This window comes from Dioscorea cayenensis, chromosome 4, assembly GCF_009730915.1.
Source record: "Dioscorea cayenensis subsp. rotundata cultivar TDr96_F1 chromosome 4, TDr96_F1_v2_PseudoChromosome.rev07_lg8_w22 25.fasta, whole genome shotgun sequence".
In the NCBI taxonomy this organism is placed as follows: domain Eukaryota; kingdom Viridiplantae; phylum Streptophyta; class Magnoliopsida; order Dioscoreales; family Dioscoreaceae; genus Dioscorea; species Dioscorea cayenensis.
Window position 1 is genome coordinate 19553594 of NC_052474.1, and position 13871 is coordinate 19567464.

Below are 13871 nucleotides of genomic sequence, written 5' to 3' on the forward strand. Positions count from 1 at the left end.
TTGTTGTAATACAACCCCTCTAATGATCTACAATTAATTGAAGTTTATTTTTTCACTATATTTTTATATCAAAGTTTCATCAATTTTGAAATTATCAATATTTTTTTGAATTATAAATATTTTTGAAATTATAATTTGCTTTTAAGTTTTGGTACAAAATTAAAGATAATTATAAATATTTTAATATTGTTAAAATATTATATGATTTTGGCGGAAAAACTTTTAATGAGACTTGACTATGGGACTTTCCTACTTTAATATATACTAGTGTGTTATGGCTGCTAAAAACAACCCACTTTAATCTAAATTTTAAATGTTATTTATTGATTCTCTCATTATTATAAACAATTCTCTAATTTTTCGGTTTTTAGTCAAATGAGTTAAAGTGATAAAAAAATATTTATTCTTAGTAAATTACTAAAATAACACCATAATAAAATTATATATAAATGATGAACTCATGCTACACTCATTTATAATTTGCTCTCTTCAATATGATAACTTAAAAGAAGAGATAAAGAAAACTACACACTTTATTCATAATCATTGAAGCCTTTATAAAGGCAAAATTCTATAAAGATAATCTCTACTAATTTGAGTTTTAATCAACACACAACTAACTTAAATATTTAAATCAAAGATTTCCTAACCAAACTAAAATAAACATCATTATCTTAACACCCTCCCTTAAACTTATGTTTATCTCATAAGTTTAAAGTTATTTCTCTTGCATGAATGCTTTCATACTCGATACACCGATCAATGCCCTGAGCTTATGAAAAGTAGCTATTTTGAGAGGCTTTGTAAATAAATCAGCAATCTGATTTTTGCTTCTGCAGTAGATGAGATCAATAATTTTATCCTTTGTAAGATCTCGCAAGAAATGATATCTTACGTCAATATGTTTGCTTCTTCCATGAAAAACTGAATTCTTAGATAGCTTGATAGTTGAACTGTTATCGCAATATATTGGAGTCGAACCTTCTTGCTTTAATTGAAGTTCTTCAAGAATATTTCTTAACCACACTGCTTGAGAGGCACATGCTGTTGTTGCTACAAATTTGGCCTCAGTTGTGGAAAGAGTAACAATATGTTGCTTCTTTGATGACCATGAGATAGCTCCAAAACCCATCATGAATACATAACTGGATGTGCTTTTCCGATCATCTAAATCTTCTGCATAATTAGTATATGTAAATCTAATCAAATCTGACATCTCTCCTTTCTTGTTTAATTTTGCTTTGTATGCCCACTTTAAACCAATTGTTATTTGCACTTTGGGAAGTTCAGTCAATTCCCATGTTTTATTTTTTTCAATGGATGCAATTTCATTATCTATAGTTTTTTTCCACTTTGAATGTTGGATAGCTTCTTCAAAAGATAAAGGATCACAATCTGAAAATAAAGCAAAGTGAGTAGCAAGGTCTTCTAGTTGAGTTGAAATCATGTTACTTCATAATCGCCATCAAGTCGGCTTTTTCGGACCCGAGTAATAGGGGATTTAGTTGATGTTTTTATTGCTTTGTTTGTGAAAGTTTATTAGTAATTGAGGCTTCGTTAGTTGAAATTTCTTGATGTTGGACTTGCTCTCCTTCTTCTTGGCTTCATCACTAATTATAATTGAAGTAGGCTGCTTGCTCACTCCAATTCAAGTACTCTCCTCATCAAAAATAACATCCATACTCACCACAATTTTCTTTGTTAATGGATTATACAATTTAAAAAGCTTTTGGATATTTCACTAATCCCAAGAAAAAACACACTTTTTGCCCTTTATCATCAAGCTTCTTTCTTTTCTCATCTGGAATATGTGCATATCGATACTGACCAAAAATCTGAAGTGATCTATTCTTTGGTCTTCTTCCACTCCATGCTTTCTTCGGTGTTTTGTTTTTGAACAACAAAAGTAGGACTTCTATTCAAGATATGAATGCTCGATTCATGCTACGGCCAAAAATTCTTTGGAATTACGCCCTTTGTTAACAAGGTTAGCATCATATTGAGGGATGGTTCGATTTTTTCTTTACGATACACCGATACATTTGTTGTGGGAAATAGGAAAGTCGTGAGCTCTCTTCGGATGCCATGATAATTACAAAAACTTTCAAAGTCTTTTGAGCGATACTCTCCTCCACGATCGAGTGCTGAATTGTTTTAATAGAGCTTCCCGGTTTCACTTTGAACATATACCTTGAAGCTCTTAAATGCACTAAAAAGCTTACGATTTCTCCGTAAAAATAAACCCAAGTTTTTCCGAGAATAATCATCGGTGAAAAGTAATAAAATATCTTTTTACCTCCATTAGAAGTAGGATTTATTGGTCCACAAATATCGAGTGAACAAGTTCTAAAAACATCTTTTTGCTCTCAAGACTTTCCTTGAGAGAAAAGGAGTACGATGTTGTTTGCCAACAACACACTCTTTCACAAACTTGGGAGGGAATAGTGATTTTTAGGAAGCCTTATCACTATATCTTTTTCTTGTAGTGTCTTCAATCCACTAAAGCTCATGTGACTATACCGAAAATGCCATAGCCATGAAGAGTCTTTTGTTTTAGCTATCAAACAAGGTTGAGCACATTTCAATCTTTATAGGAAACAACCTGTTTGAACTCATGGGCACAATTCCAATTGTACCTCTACAAGGATCATATATTTCACAAGTACCATTTTGAATAGTAATTGTATATCCCTTTTTCTTGCAACGCTGACCCGACTTAGTAAGTTACTTTTTCAAGTCAGGGAACATAAAAAAACATTAGAAATTTTTTTCTACCAAACCATTCTTGGTTTTTTATATTAATATCACCCTTTTCCCATCACATTCACCGTAGAAGCAATCTCAAAAAGCTAACGATAGAGTGAAAATCTTCATTTAAGTAAGAAAAAGAAGGACTTACTTCCACACATATGGTTGCTACAACCCAGGTGTCCACAAAACCAAATATCTGACTTGTGAGATTCCTGACTATCTTGAATTGCCATTAGCAAAGTCTCCGCTTCTTTATTTTTCAGCAAAAATTTGACTTTTTCTCCTTTGTCTTTTGTCATTAGGTAGCTTGGTATAACATTCGAGCAGTAATGACCAAATCGATGACATCTAAAACACTCAATTTTTAGATTTATCAAATTGTTGACCTCGTCCTCTTCCTTTACTTTGTAGATAAGCATCATCAGTATTTCCGTTGCCACTTCTGTAGCCTCTATCTGCTCTTCCTCTTCCTTTACTTCCACCTCTGCCGTAATATTGAGAAGTTGTTGGTTGTAGAGGCCTTCAAAGCTTGCTCCTCAACAATAAAATTACGGTTGATCTTACGTTCAGTGAACTAATAAAGAGCTTTTGAAGTTCATCGATTGAGAGTGCATCTATGTCCTTTGATTCTTCAATTGAGCAAACTATGTAGTCAAATTTTCTTTGCATCAAAGATCGCAATATCTTTTTCAACAATAGTGACATCATCCATCTTCTCCCCATGAAACCGCATATTATTGGCCAATCCCATGGTTCTTGCAAAATAGTTGTTAACAGATTCTCCATCCTTCATTTGTAGATTTTCAAAATCCCTTCTCAAGGCTTGAAGTTATGCACGCTTCACCTTTGATGAGCCTTGATATTTTTTCTTCATCGAATCCCATATATCCTTGGAGGTTTCTTTGCAAAGAATCGTCTCCAAAATAGATCGATCGATGGCTCGAAATAAATAATTCTTAGCCTTCAAGTCTTTTTAACTTTGATGCCTCAAGTTCCTTCCATTGCTGTACATGAGGTACTACTCCATCATCCGGTTTTGCCACTCCGAATTCAACAATATTCCAATACTCCTTGGATTTTTAAGAAATTTTTCCATCAACATGCTCCGATGATCGTGAGTGACCATCAAAGCGTGGAATAGATGGTTGCACGAAAGTTGTCTGCGAGACATTGTGAATTTCTTCACTACACCCTCTCCCTTTTGTTGAAAACCTCGGCTCTTGATACCACTGATAACTTAAAAGAAGAGATGAAGAAAGCTGCACACTTTATTCATAATCATTGAAGCCTTTATAAAGGCAAAATTCTAAAAAGATAATCTCTACTAATTTGAGTTTTAATCAACACACAACTAACTTAAATATTTAAATCAAAGATTTCCTAACCAAACTAAAATAAACATCATTATCTTAACACAATAAATCATAATTAATTTAGGACTAAATTGTTCTAATAATTTCTAATTAATTTAGAACTAAATTACAAATATTTTCATATTATTGTAATACAACCCTCTAATAATCTATAATTGAAGTTAATATTTCAACAATATTTTTATATCAAAATTTTCATCAAATTTTGAAATTATCAATACTTTTTTGAATTATAAATATTTTTAAAATTATAATTTGCTTTTAAAATTTTGGTACAAAATTAAAGATCATTTTTAATGAGAGCTTGACACATGGCATGAGACTTTCCTAATGTTAATATACATAGATATAGATATGATATAGATATTATATAAATATCAAAGTTAATTATGATAAATAAATTAGAATATAAATTAATTTATAATATATAAGCACACATATAGATTTATATCTAAGGTAATAAATCCGTATACATATGTTTCAAAGTATTATTAATAAATCATATATGATTTTTTTTATATATAAATAAATGGTAAGTGTAAAGTTAAAGAAATGCACAGGTATGGAGTTAACATCTCAACACATTTGTGCTTTCACTTTATGTAGAATTTTTACTTTACGTAAAAGATGTAATGGAAATAGGCTAAGAGGTCATTACCAATTAATTATTATTATTGTTGTAAAAAAAAAATACCAGTAAAGACCCTGAAGGCCCAAAACAAATCCAATGGGCCAGATTTGGAAATAATTGAATCGTAGAAACCCAAACCAACCCTTCTGTCTTCTTCTTCACCAATCCTGTCAAAGAGGATTTGGACTTCTTTTGAAAACTCAAACCCTAAATCTCCGAAAGGGGACCAAGCAGTGACGAGGTACGAGATTGATCTCTCTCTCTCTCTCTCTCTCTCTCTGTAGGGGTAATTCTCTCTATCAACCTGTTTTCTTAGCAAAGATCATTTTTTTTTAAAAAATTTTTTATAAATATAGTTTCATTCCGCGCCAATTGCTCGATTTCTGCTTGTTTTTCAGTTTATTGATATCAAATTTGTATTTGGACTAATAATCAAGAGTAATTCCAACACAAAGAGGCATCTTTGCTTCTGTTTTTCAAGCAATTTGATTTAGCCATGGACTAACTATCAATGTTTTTCAAAGAGAGCTTCTCCACCATTAGAATTTATAGAAATGTGCTAACAATTAGATCACATTGTATGATGATCAAGAGGAATTTTAACACAAAGATCTATTTGCTTGTGTTTATTCAACAATTTGATGTTTTTCAAGGACAGCTTCTCCACCATTAGAATTTTTTACCTTGTATGATGATCCAGAGGAATTTTAGCACAATGACCTATTTGTTTGTGCTCATTCAGCTATTTGATCAATGTTTCAAGGATAGGATAGGATAATTTCTCCACCATTAGAATTTATAAAAATATTTTCTAACAATTAGCTCACATTGTATGATGATCAAGAGGAAATTTTAACTCAGAGACATCTTTGCTTGTGTTTATTCACCAATTTGCTCAAGGGTAGCTTCGCCATCGTTGGAATTTATATAGAAAATATTTTAACAATGACCTAGTGTTGTATGATGGTAACAGAATAAACATTATACATTTGTAAAAAAACATAATTTGTTTAGTATGGACTAATGATCAATGTTTTGTTCAGGTTTCAAAGTGGAATGGCATCGGCGCTTCAGTTGCCGGTTGATGACTCGGTTCTTTTTCAAGTCTCTCACGCCAACATCAAGTCTTTCTCCACCGAACTCCGCTTATCCCTTCAGGCTCGTTTCCCATCTCTCTCTCTCTCTCTCTCTCTCTCTCTTCTCTGAACTTCTGGTTGTGCTTTCTTTTAGACGACTATCGAGTCTGTGAAAGAGAAACTTTGGAGGAAATGCGGCACTTCTGTTGCCTCCATGCTCCTCCAACTCTTTGATGACTCTGGTTCCAAGATCTGTGACCTCACTGATGATTCCCGACCTCTTGGCTTCTTCTCCCCTCATGATGGGTAGGTCATTTTGTTTTCTTGGGGTATGGTGATATCTATGGTTTCATCTGCTTGCTATGCTTGAAGGTATCGGTTGCATATCGTGGATCTTGATCCCTCATCACTAACTTCTGGTGGATGGCTGGAGGACACTTCTCTTGTTGAGAAGTACACCATCTCTGAGGAGGCATATGACAAGCTTGACAGTGAGTTGGCTCGATCTTTAGCATCTGATTATGAATATGAATATTAAGTAAGAGTAGGGGAGAGTGCTATGTTTAGCTCAAGTGTCTGGTATGCTAATCTCTGTATAATTTTCAAACATGTTACTTGGTGTGCTTGCTTGTAAATGGCTCAATTTTTTTCATAAGTTATGTATAATGGTTCCATATTTTGGTCTCATATTTTTCCTCTTATTGAAAATTCAGATAACTTTAGGAAATTCAAGGAGAAGATGGCTTCTCAACATGCAACTGGAAATCAAAATAAAGTAGGTTTCACTGTTTGTTTTGTAATTTATTTGTATGGACTTATTTATAACATTTTCTATGCTTCATGGCTGTTGAGTAAAGTGGTTCCTCAATGGTTGTCTGATAAATTCTGCCCGCTTAAGTATGTTATTTTACTATTTACCATGGTTGTCTTTGCATCTCCAGCTTCTGTTTTGTTTCATTTTGTGGCGTTCCTATTATGTGTCATGCTTATACTAATTCCAACTGTCTATGTTTTCCCGCATCTCCTGATTATTTTTTTATTGGTTTCTGTAGCTTTCAGACAACTACATGGAAGACTTATGTGCTAATATCAAGGTATATTCCATTCTATAGGACTTCATCTTTTGATCTCTAGTTTTATTTTGCTAGGAAGCACACATGTTCCTTGTTCAAACTTCATTTTTTATTGATGATAATTTACTCTATTTCATTAGTCCTATATGAAAGCACACCATTTGATTGTCTTGTCCGTGTGGTTATCATTTACCTATCCCCATCATGTATGTTATGGTAAATAGTTTTGGCCCCTATTTTTCTTCACTTCAAATCATTGTCACTTTCATTTATTTTCCACTTCACTGTGGTAGTCATGCGCAACCTTTCTAGATTCAGCTTTAGGGGGTGTTTGGATAGAGGGGAATAAGAGCAAATTATGTTAAGGCATCAAAAGGCCTTAATACCTCATTATATTCCTTTTAGTATCTTAGATGGAAAGAAAGAATAAGAAGAAACAAGGAATAGGTGTTTGGGAGTAGAGTGAGGTGCGTATTTGGATTGAAGAGATTTTTTCTCCAATTTTGATATTTTTACCCTCTATTTCAGATGATTGATATACATTGAGGTAACAACAATTATTATAGCTATGATTTTCATTATCATTATATTTATATTAGTATAATGAATGTATTATCATTAATATATTTATTTTTACTAATAGTAGTATTACTATTTTAATTATTATAAATGTTATCATAATGGAATTTTTTTATTATTTAAAAAAACCTAATTATTATTGAATATATATTATATGATAGAAAAAGAAAATAGAGAGAAAAAAATAGGGGATATGATGTGAGAAGAATTTTTCCTATACTTCTTAGTCCAGATTTAGTTACTCCTGGATGCGGTGGAACTAGCTTAATCCTGTTTGAGCCTCCTTATTTCTCCGAGAGAGGATTAAGCTTTACTGGGGGTTTTTGGCAAAAATTTTGAAATTTCAAAGAGGATGAAGAGGCCTAATCGACCCCTTAATCCTCCATCCAAACACCCCTTAAAAATTAAGTTCTTTTTATAGCCATGATGGTATCAACAAGTTCTGGGAGTTTGAATATGTCAGCAAATATACTTGCAATATGTAACTTTTAAAAGGTTTTTCTTTGTAATGTTTTATGCAATATATATGAAGTCGATCGATACCAGCTGATATACTAAAATTTGATCTGTTATTGTCTTCACCACTTGATGTAGGTTGGAGATAGATGTCAAATTGAACCTGGGGAGAAAAGGGGAGTTGTAAAGTTTGTTGGCAAAGCTGAGACTGCAGGACATGGATACTGGGTGGGAATTCAATATGATGAGCCTCTAGGGAAACATGATGGGACGTACGTAGCATTTCTTCTTATGTGATACATTTGTTATCAAATTATTAATGTCATCGATCTTTTCCTTTATTGTAATTTTATTTTTTTCAATTTTATGCTGCAATTAGTCTCTGTAGCATATCAGCAGGTGACCTAGAGTTTTCATGATTATCATTATTGCCTTAGCATTGAGCATGCTTATCATATGAATCATTGTGCACAATTTTTATAGTAATATCAATTTGTTAGGTTTCAAGGTAATAGGAATGTATTTTCATCGCATGTTTCTGATATGTGGTAACTTTAAGTTCAAGCACAACATGGATGCATACTCATACTTATGTATACGCCTAACATGAAAGCCCATCTTGGACTTATAACTTTAGTTTACGTAATTGACTTGCATTCAATTGTGAATGCAATGTAAAATTCAGACCATAACAGTATATGTCATGCTACAGTGACAGTCTGATCTATGCTTGACCTTTGAAGGACTATGGAGCGTACAGCTACATGGTTTTGTATTCATGCGAGAAACCAGCTTAGTTAATTATGCTCTGCGTAATCTATGTGGTTGATTGGATTTTGTAAAGGCGCTGTGTAATATTAATTTTCAGGAACTTGTTTGGAGTCTACTCGATGTCAAGCATTATAAATATTAGTTTAGAATTCTGTATGCTATTATATGCATCTAATACATCACTTTGTCCTTGTCCCTGAAATCTATTATGTTGGAGATGCTGCAGTGTGAAAGGAAAACGCTATTTTGATTGTCCTCCACAACATGGTGCTTTACTTAGGCCAGACAAAGTAAAGGTATGCTTTCTGTAGTAAAATTCATATTTCTTTTGATGACTTTTGGTGAAGTTAATTAAAGCATCAGGTGTTCTAAACATGGCTTTAAAATCTAAGCCATGTGGGTTCTTTAGAGTAGTAACCATGGTCTTTCTTGTTATTTTTCGCAATGTTAACAAAACTCACTTGTCTTAACTGAGATTCTGAAGGATGTTGTGGATTCTACAAACAACAAGTAGAAGTCAGTGTAATTTTCTTTTACAGTTTGTCACTTAGGTTTGCTTTGCTATTCTTGTCTTGAGAAGGCCACTTTAGAGCCTGTCAACCACAAAAGCCCATGTTGCCTGAGCCCCCCAGCAATGGTTCCCAACATGAATATGTGTTGCATGCATATATTTTGCATGTATGTACACATAGGGGTCGCATTTAGATGGGGATATTTTCATCATCTTGTAAAAGTGAGTGATTTGTATATGTGGGGTTGGGAACATACATTTATGATCAACCCACTTCAATAGTCCTTTTGTATCATATTTATTCATGGCATTAACTTAATGATGCAGTATGCATGTGCTGTTAGTTAAGTAATTTATTTTATTTATTTATTTTTTTCATATGATATGATGTCTACATATATTTAGAGATAGTTTGTATCTTCACTGTCTATTTCAAAATAAAACTGGATTACTTCAAACCGTAATAGCCAGATTTAGTTATAAAACGAGTTCATCAGCACATCACAACAAGAATGCTATGACAAGACCAAGAACTTAGTTATAAAACGAGTTCATCAGCACATCACAACAAGAATGCTATGACAAGACCAAGAACTTAAATTGAATTTGAGACCTTTATTGTGTGGGATGGTTAAGCGCATGACCGAACATTTTCCATTCTGATGACATGATGGAAACATTTGTTCTATGATCTATCATTGTACTATGGTTTTCTCCATATAACCGAAACTGTCAAAAGACGACAATCTTATAATTTTACCTGTATTGAATGCTTTACTAAGATCTTTATATTATACATTCTTATTACTGATAGAGAGGTATTACTTTCTCTTCTTTTTCAGGTCGGCAACTTCCCTGAGAGAGATCCATTCGACGAGGAGGAAATATGAAGCATCATGGTGTACACAAAGCATTTTTCTTGCACTACAAACATGCTACTAAAATTTTCATGTGTCCTATTTTTTTCCAGCTCCTTCCTTCACTGATTTCTCATAACTGCCTGGATTAATTCCTCATGTTGTCCATTTATATGATGTTCACTGGAAGTCAACAATCTCATGCTGTGTATTTATATTTCCTTTAATTTCATATTAATGGCCTCTGATGAGTTTTCTTGAATTCAATACCCATCCTGCAACAATTCACCATCCAATTTACATATTTTTACCTTTGTGACATTTTTTTCTTTTTTGGTGCAATACTCTGGATAATCTCTCTAATGAAGTTAATTTGTTTATATGGTTCTTTTAATTTAATTTGTCCTTAGAAGGCTTCCTGTATTTTAACATATTGTGAAATTGTAAGTCATTCCCTTCTAATATAATTTGTTCTTAGAAGGTCCTATTATATTTTACATGTTAAAATACATGGATTTTTTAAGGACTAAAATATATTAGAGGAATCAAGGGACTAAATTGAATATTTTATTTTATTTTTTTATCTTGATGTTCATATCATGAGTTGTTCACTTGTTTGTAGCCAATTACCTTTCGCAGAAAACTCATCAAACATGTTAATATTTGCAAATTTGTGGCAGATCTAATTAAAACCTTTTTAATTACTGTTTTAATAATTCTTAATTTTCTTTTGTTTTTTGGGAAATGATTTGTTTTTGTACTAAAATGTAAAAATCAAACTTTTGAAGGACTGTTTTGTAAGATGGCAAGCAAGGTAGGTATAAATATGGGTTTAGGGTGGGATGGATTGGGAGAGGAACTGTGCCGAAGTCGTGGCGAGGGGTTGTGAAGAGCGAGAGAGGAGCGATGGAACCCTCGTCTACCGCGCCGCCGACAGAGACGACGCCGGTGACGGCGATGGCATCGGCGATACCTGTAGAAGAAGGCGTGGAGGAGATGACACTGACGGTGAAGTGGAACGGCAAAGAGTATATCATTCGTGTTTGCGGCGACGACACTGTCAGCGAGCTCAAGCGCCGTATCTGTGAGGTTACTACGGTTCTCCCCAAGCGCCAGAAGCTCTTGTACCCTAAGCTGGCGTCGAAGCTTGGGGATGACTCCATTCTTCTCTCTCAACTCCCTCTCAAACCCTCCGTCAAGATGACTATGATCGGGTCTGGTTCTAACCCCTAAAATTATATCCTAACCCTAATTTGATTTCTTGTTTTGGTGGTTCTTTCTACATAACAAAGTTCCATTTTGTCTGTGATTCAGAACGGTGGAAGATGAAATTTTTGTGGATCAAGTGGACTCGCCGGAGATTGTGGATGATTTTGAGCTGGGTCAGGAGGAGGTTGTTGATATCAAAGATAAGCATGTGAATAAGATGAAATTGAAGCGGCGTGTCAGCCAGTATAAGGTTTGCGGCTTAACAGAGCTTCACATTGTGATTTTGGGTTTTGAGTTTGTAGGCTGCTACCTTAAATAAGTGAATTATTTCTTAAGTTATGTTTCTGTCTAAGCATCTTAAAATTCTAGACTGTAGGTAGAAGAAAGGTTGAACTCAAATTATCTTACTAATCCTTTTGTTGGTTCTAATAAAAACGGAAAAATGACTTGGAGCATGACCTCTCTTTCATAATCTTGTTTTAGTTATCAACCTGCTAGTTAAAGGGCATCCACATGTTGATAAATGATCCTGTGGAATGTTTATGACTAAAGCTCCCACAAAATTTGCAGTTGAATACTAGATTTGGTGTCTGGCTTGTCCTTTTACTACTTAGCATCCTTTTATGCTGTGCATTTGATGCTTGCAGTTGTTTTCAAATTTGGGTTTTTTATTTCTAAACTGAGGTGAATGTAGTTTATGTGGTTCTAACCTTGAAAGTTCTCGGCGAGCGAAAGGCATGATGGGCTAACAAAAGCACTAGCCATGTGGGACTGGTGTGATTATATTCACAACCATAATATCCTATTCTTATTTCTAATGCTCTGAGCTTATATTTTAATCCCTATAACTTGGGTTGTAGTGTTTGGATCAGTGCTTTTATCTAGTCATCAAATCATTGTTTTTAGATTGTGTTCCACCTAATTACATATACCTTACCTTTGTTAGATCAAACTTTTGAATCCCTGTCGAGAAGGAAAAAAGCTTTTGGTTTTGGACATTGATTACACCCTATTTGATCACAAATCCCCGGCTGAGAACCCACTTGAGCTCATGCGTCCATGTAAGTGAACTCTCTTGACCATTGTATAATTTCTCCTATTCTGCATTTTTTTTAACAAAAGAAGGGTTTGCAGATCTCCATGAATTCCTAACTGCTGCCTATGCAGAGTATGATGTCATCATATGGTCTGCAACTAGGTAAGTTCTAAATAGTTTCTTTTAATAATCCAAATTATGTTTTTTCTTTATTCCTGATCACAGATTGGATCATATAAAAATGGACTTTGAAGAAGTACCCTTTTTACAGTATGAAATGGGTAGAATTGAAGATGGGACAACTTGGAGTCTTGAGCAACCCTAATTACAGAATTACTGCTCTTCTAGATCACTTGGCTATGATAACAGTTCAATCTGATTCTAATAAGACCTTTGATTGCAAGCCACTTGGTCTTATATGGGCTCTGCTTCCCGAGGTTTTTGCATTACACATAATAGACAAATTCCTTTGCTTCCATCTTCAATTGTCAGAATGATAAACTCTGTAAATGTTTTTGCAGTTCTACAATGAAAAGAATACCATCATGTTTGATGATCTTAGAAGGAACTTTGTGATGAATCCACAAAATGGTCTTACCATTAGACCCTTCAGGAAGGCCCATTTAAACCGTGGTAGTGATCAAGAACTTGTAAAATTGACCCAATATTTGTTGCCCATAGCAGAGCTTCCTGATCTGAGTTCACTTGATCATAGCATGTGGGAGTTATACACAGAAGCTAATGCCAAGAGGCGCAGGCATAGGTCAGTGACCATTGAGGGCTATAGCTGATAGTTAATTTGTTTGCTCATTGCATCATCTATGTGTTTTATTTATTTAATTTCCTATTTTTGACAGCTGAAAGCATCACCTTGCATAGTGCTCCTCTTTGATCTGACCTGTAGTTTTCCCGCGATGTTTTGAGCTTATATAAAGTCAGCACCAAGGGTACCTTTTCAAGGTTTATAAATTTCGGGAGTTCACAGACAACTCCTCATCTCTCGCATATACCTGTTCATGCTGTCATTTCCATCATGGAAACAATTTGCAATTGTTTTGTTCTTTCTATGCTTGCATAACCAATAGGTTTGCAGTTGCTAATGCTGTGTATGATAAATGTTGCAAAATGATAGTTCATATGAACCAAATATGTTAGGTGAGTGGTTGCTTTGGGCTTAAATGAATTTTGGGATTTTTAATTCCCCCTATGATATAGCATATGGTATTGTTAACATGTGTAATATAAGAATTTCAGATAATTTCGAAAGTCATGATATATATACACAGTGGGTAATGACTTAGTTCCGTTACGAAAGCCGCAACCAGGTGAGTTATCTTGGATTGATTCTGTCTTGGCGTGATTTCTATGGACAATAAGTTCAATGTCATTCATGAGCTGCTGCATTCTTTTAATTTTTATGAATGGGATTCATAGACGTGCTATACAATATATACATCCCTACATTTTTGCTATATCTTTTATAGTTGCCCTTTAATGTTTTCTATGTCATAATGCTGGTTTTATGTTGAATTGTTTTGCATTTCTTTC

At 34.0% G+C, this 13871-nt stretch overlaps 2 protein-coding genes across 3 annotated transcripts; both read left to right on the forward strand.

Moving 5' to 3' along the window:
• The first annotated feature begins 4885 nt into the window (after positions 1–4885).
• LOC120257929 (tubulin-folding cofactor B) lies at positions 4886–10345 on the forward strand. 2 transcript variants are annotated; one of them, XM_039265235.1, is made up of 9 exons: positions 4886–4996; positions 5799–5913; positions 5986–6137; positions 6204–6322; positions 6545–6606; positions 6884–6925; positions 8078–8211; positions 8937–9006; positions 10064–10345. In XM_039265235.1, exons 2-9 carry the CDS (start codon positions 5812–5814, stop codon positions 10109–10111), a joined length of 729 nt encoding a protein of 242 aa, XP_039121169.1. In that variant the 5' UTR covers positions 4886–4996; positions 5799–5811; the 3' UTR covers positions 10112–10345. The 2 variants fall into 2 exon arrangements, with proteins under 2 accessions (XP_039121169.1, XP_039121170.1); XM_039265236.1 differs by having other exon boundaries at positions 4910–5041.
• A 564-nt stretch (positions 10346–10909) lies between these two features.
• Positions 10910–13556, forward strand: LOC120259339 (ubiquitin-like domain-containing CTD phosphatase). Its single transcript, XM_039266928.1, has 7 exons — positions 10910–11292; positions 11393–11537; positions 12234–12348; positions 12422–12485; positions 12595–12760; positions 12845–13086; positions 13181–13556. The coding sequence occupies exons 1-7, from the start codon at positions 10985–10987 to the stop codon at positions 13182–13184; spliced, it is 1044 nt and encodes a 347-aa protein (XP_039122862.1). The 5' UTR covers positions 10910–10984; the 3' UTR covers positions 13185–13556.
• Positions 13557–13871: the final 315 nt, after the last annotated feature.

Bases quoted from the DNA above. Each gene is read 5' to 3' on its own strand.
- LOC120257929 (XM_039265235.1), top strand. From the start codon at position 5,812: ATGGCATCGGCGCTTCAGTTGCCGGTTGATGACTCGGTTCTTTTTCAA. The intron at 5,914-5,985 runs GCTCGTTTCCCA...GCTTTCTTTTAG, and splicing joins AACTCCGCTTATCCCTTCAG to ACGACTATCGAGTCTGTGAA. The intron at 6,607-6,883 runs GTAGGTTTCACT...TGGTTTCTGTAG, and splicing joins CAACTGGAAATCAAAATAAA to CTTTCAGACAACTACATGGA.
- LOC120259339 (XM_039266928.1), top strand. From the start codon at position 10,985: ATGGAACCCTCGTCTACCGCGCCGCCGACAGAGACGACGCCGGTGACG. The intron at 11,293-11,392 runs GTCTGGTTCTAA...TCTGTGATTCAG, and splicing joins GTCAAGATGACTATGATCGG to AACGGTGGAAGATGAAATTT. The intron at 12,486-12,594 runs GTAAGTTCTAAA...CCCTTTTTACAG, and splicing joins ATCATATGGTCTGCAACTAG to TATGAAATGGGTAGAATTGA.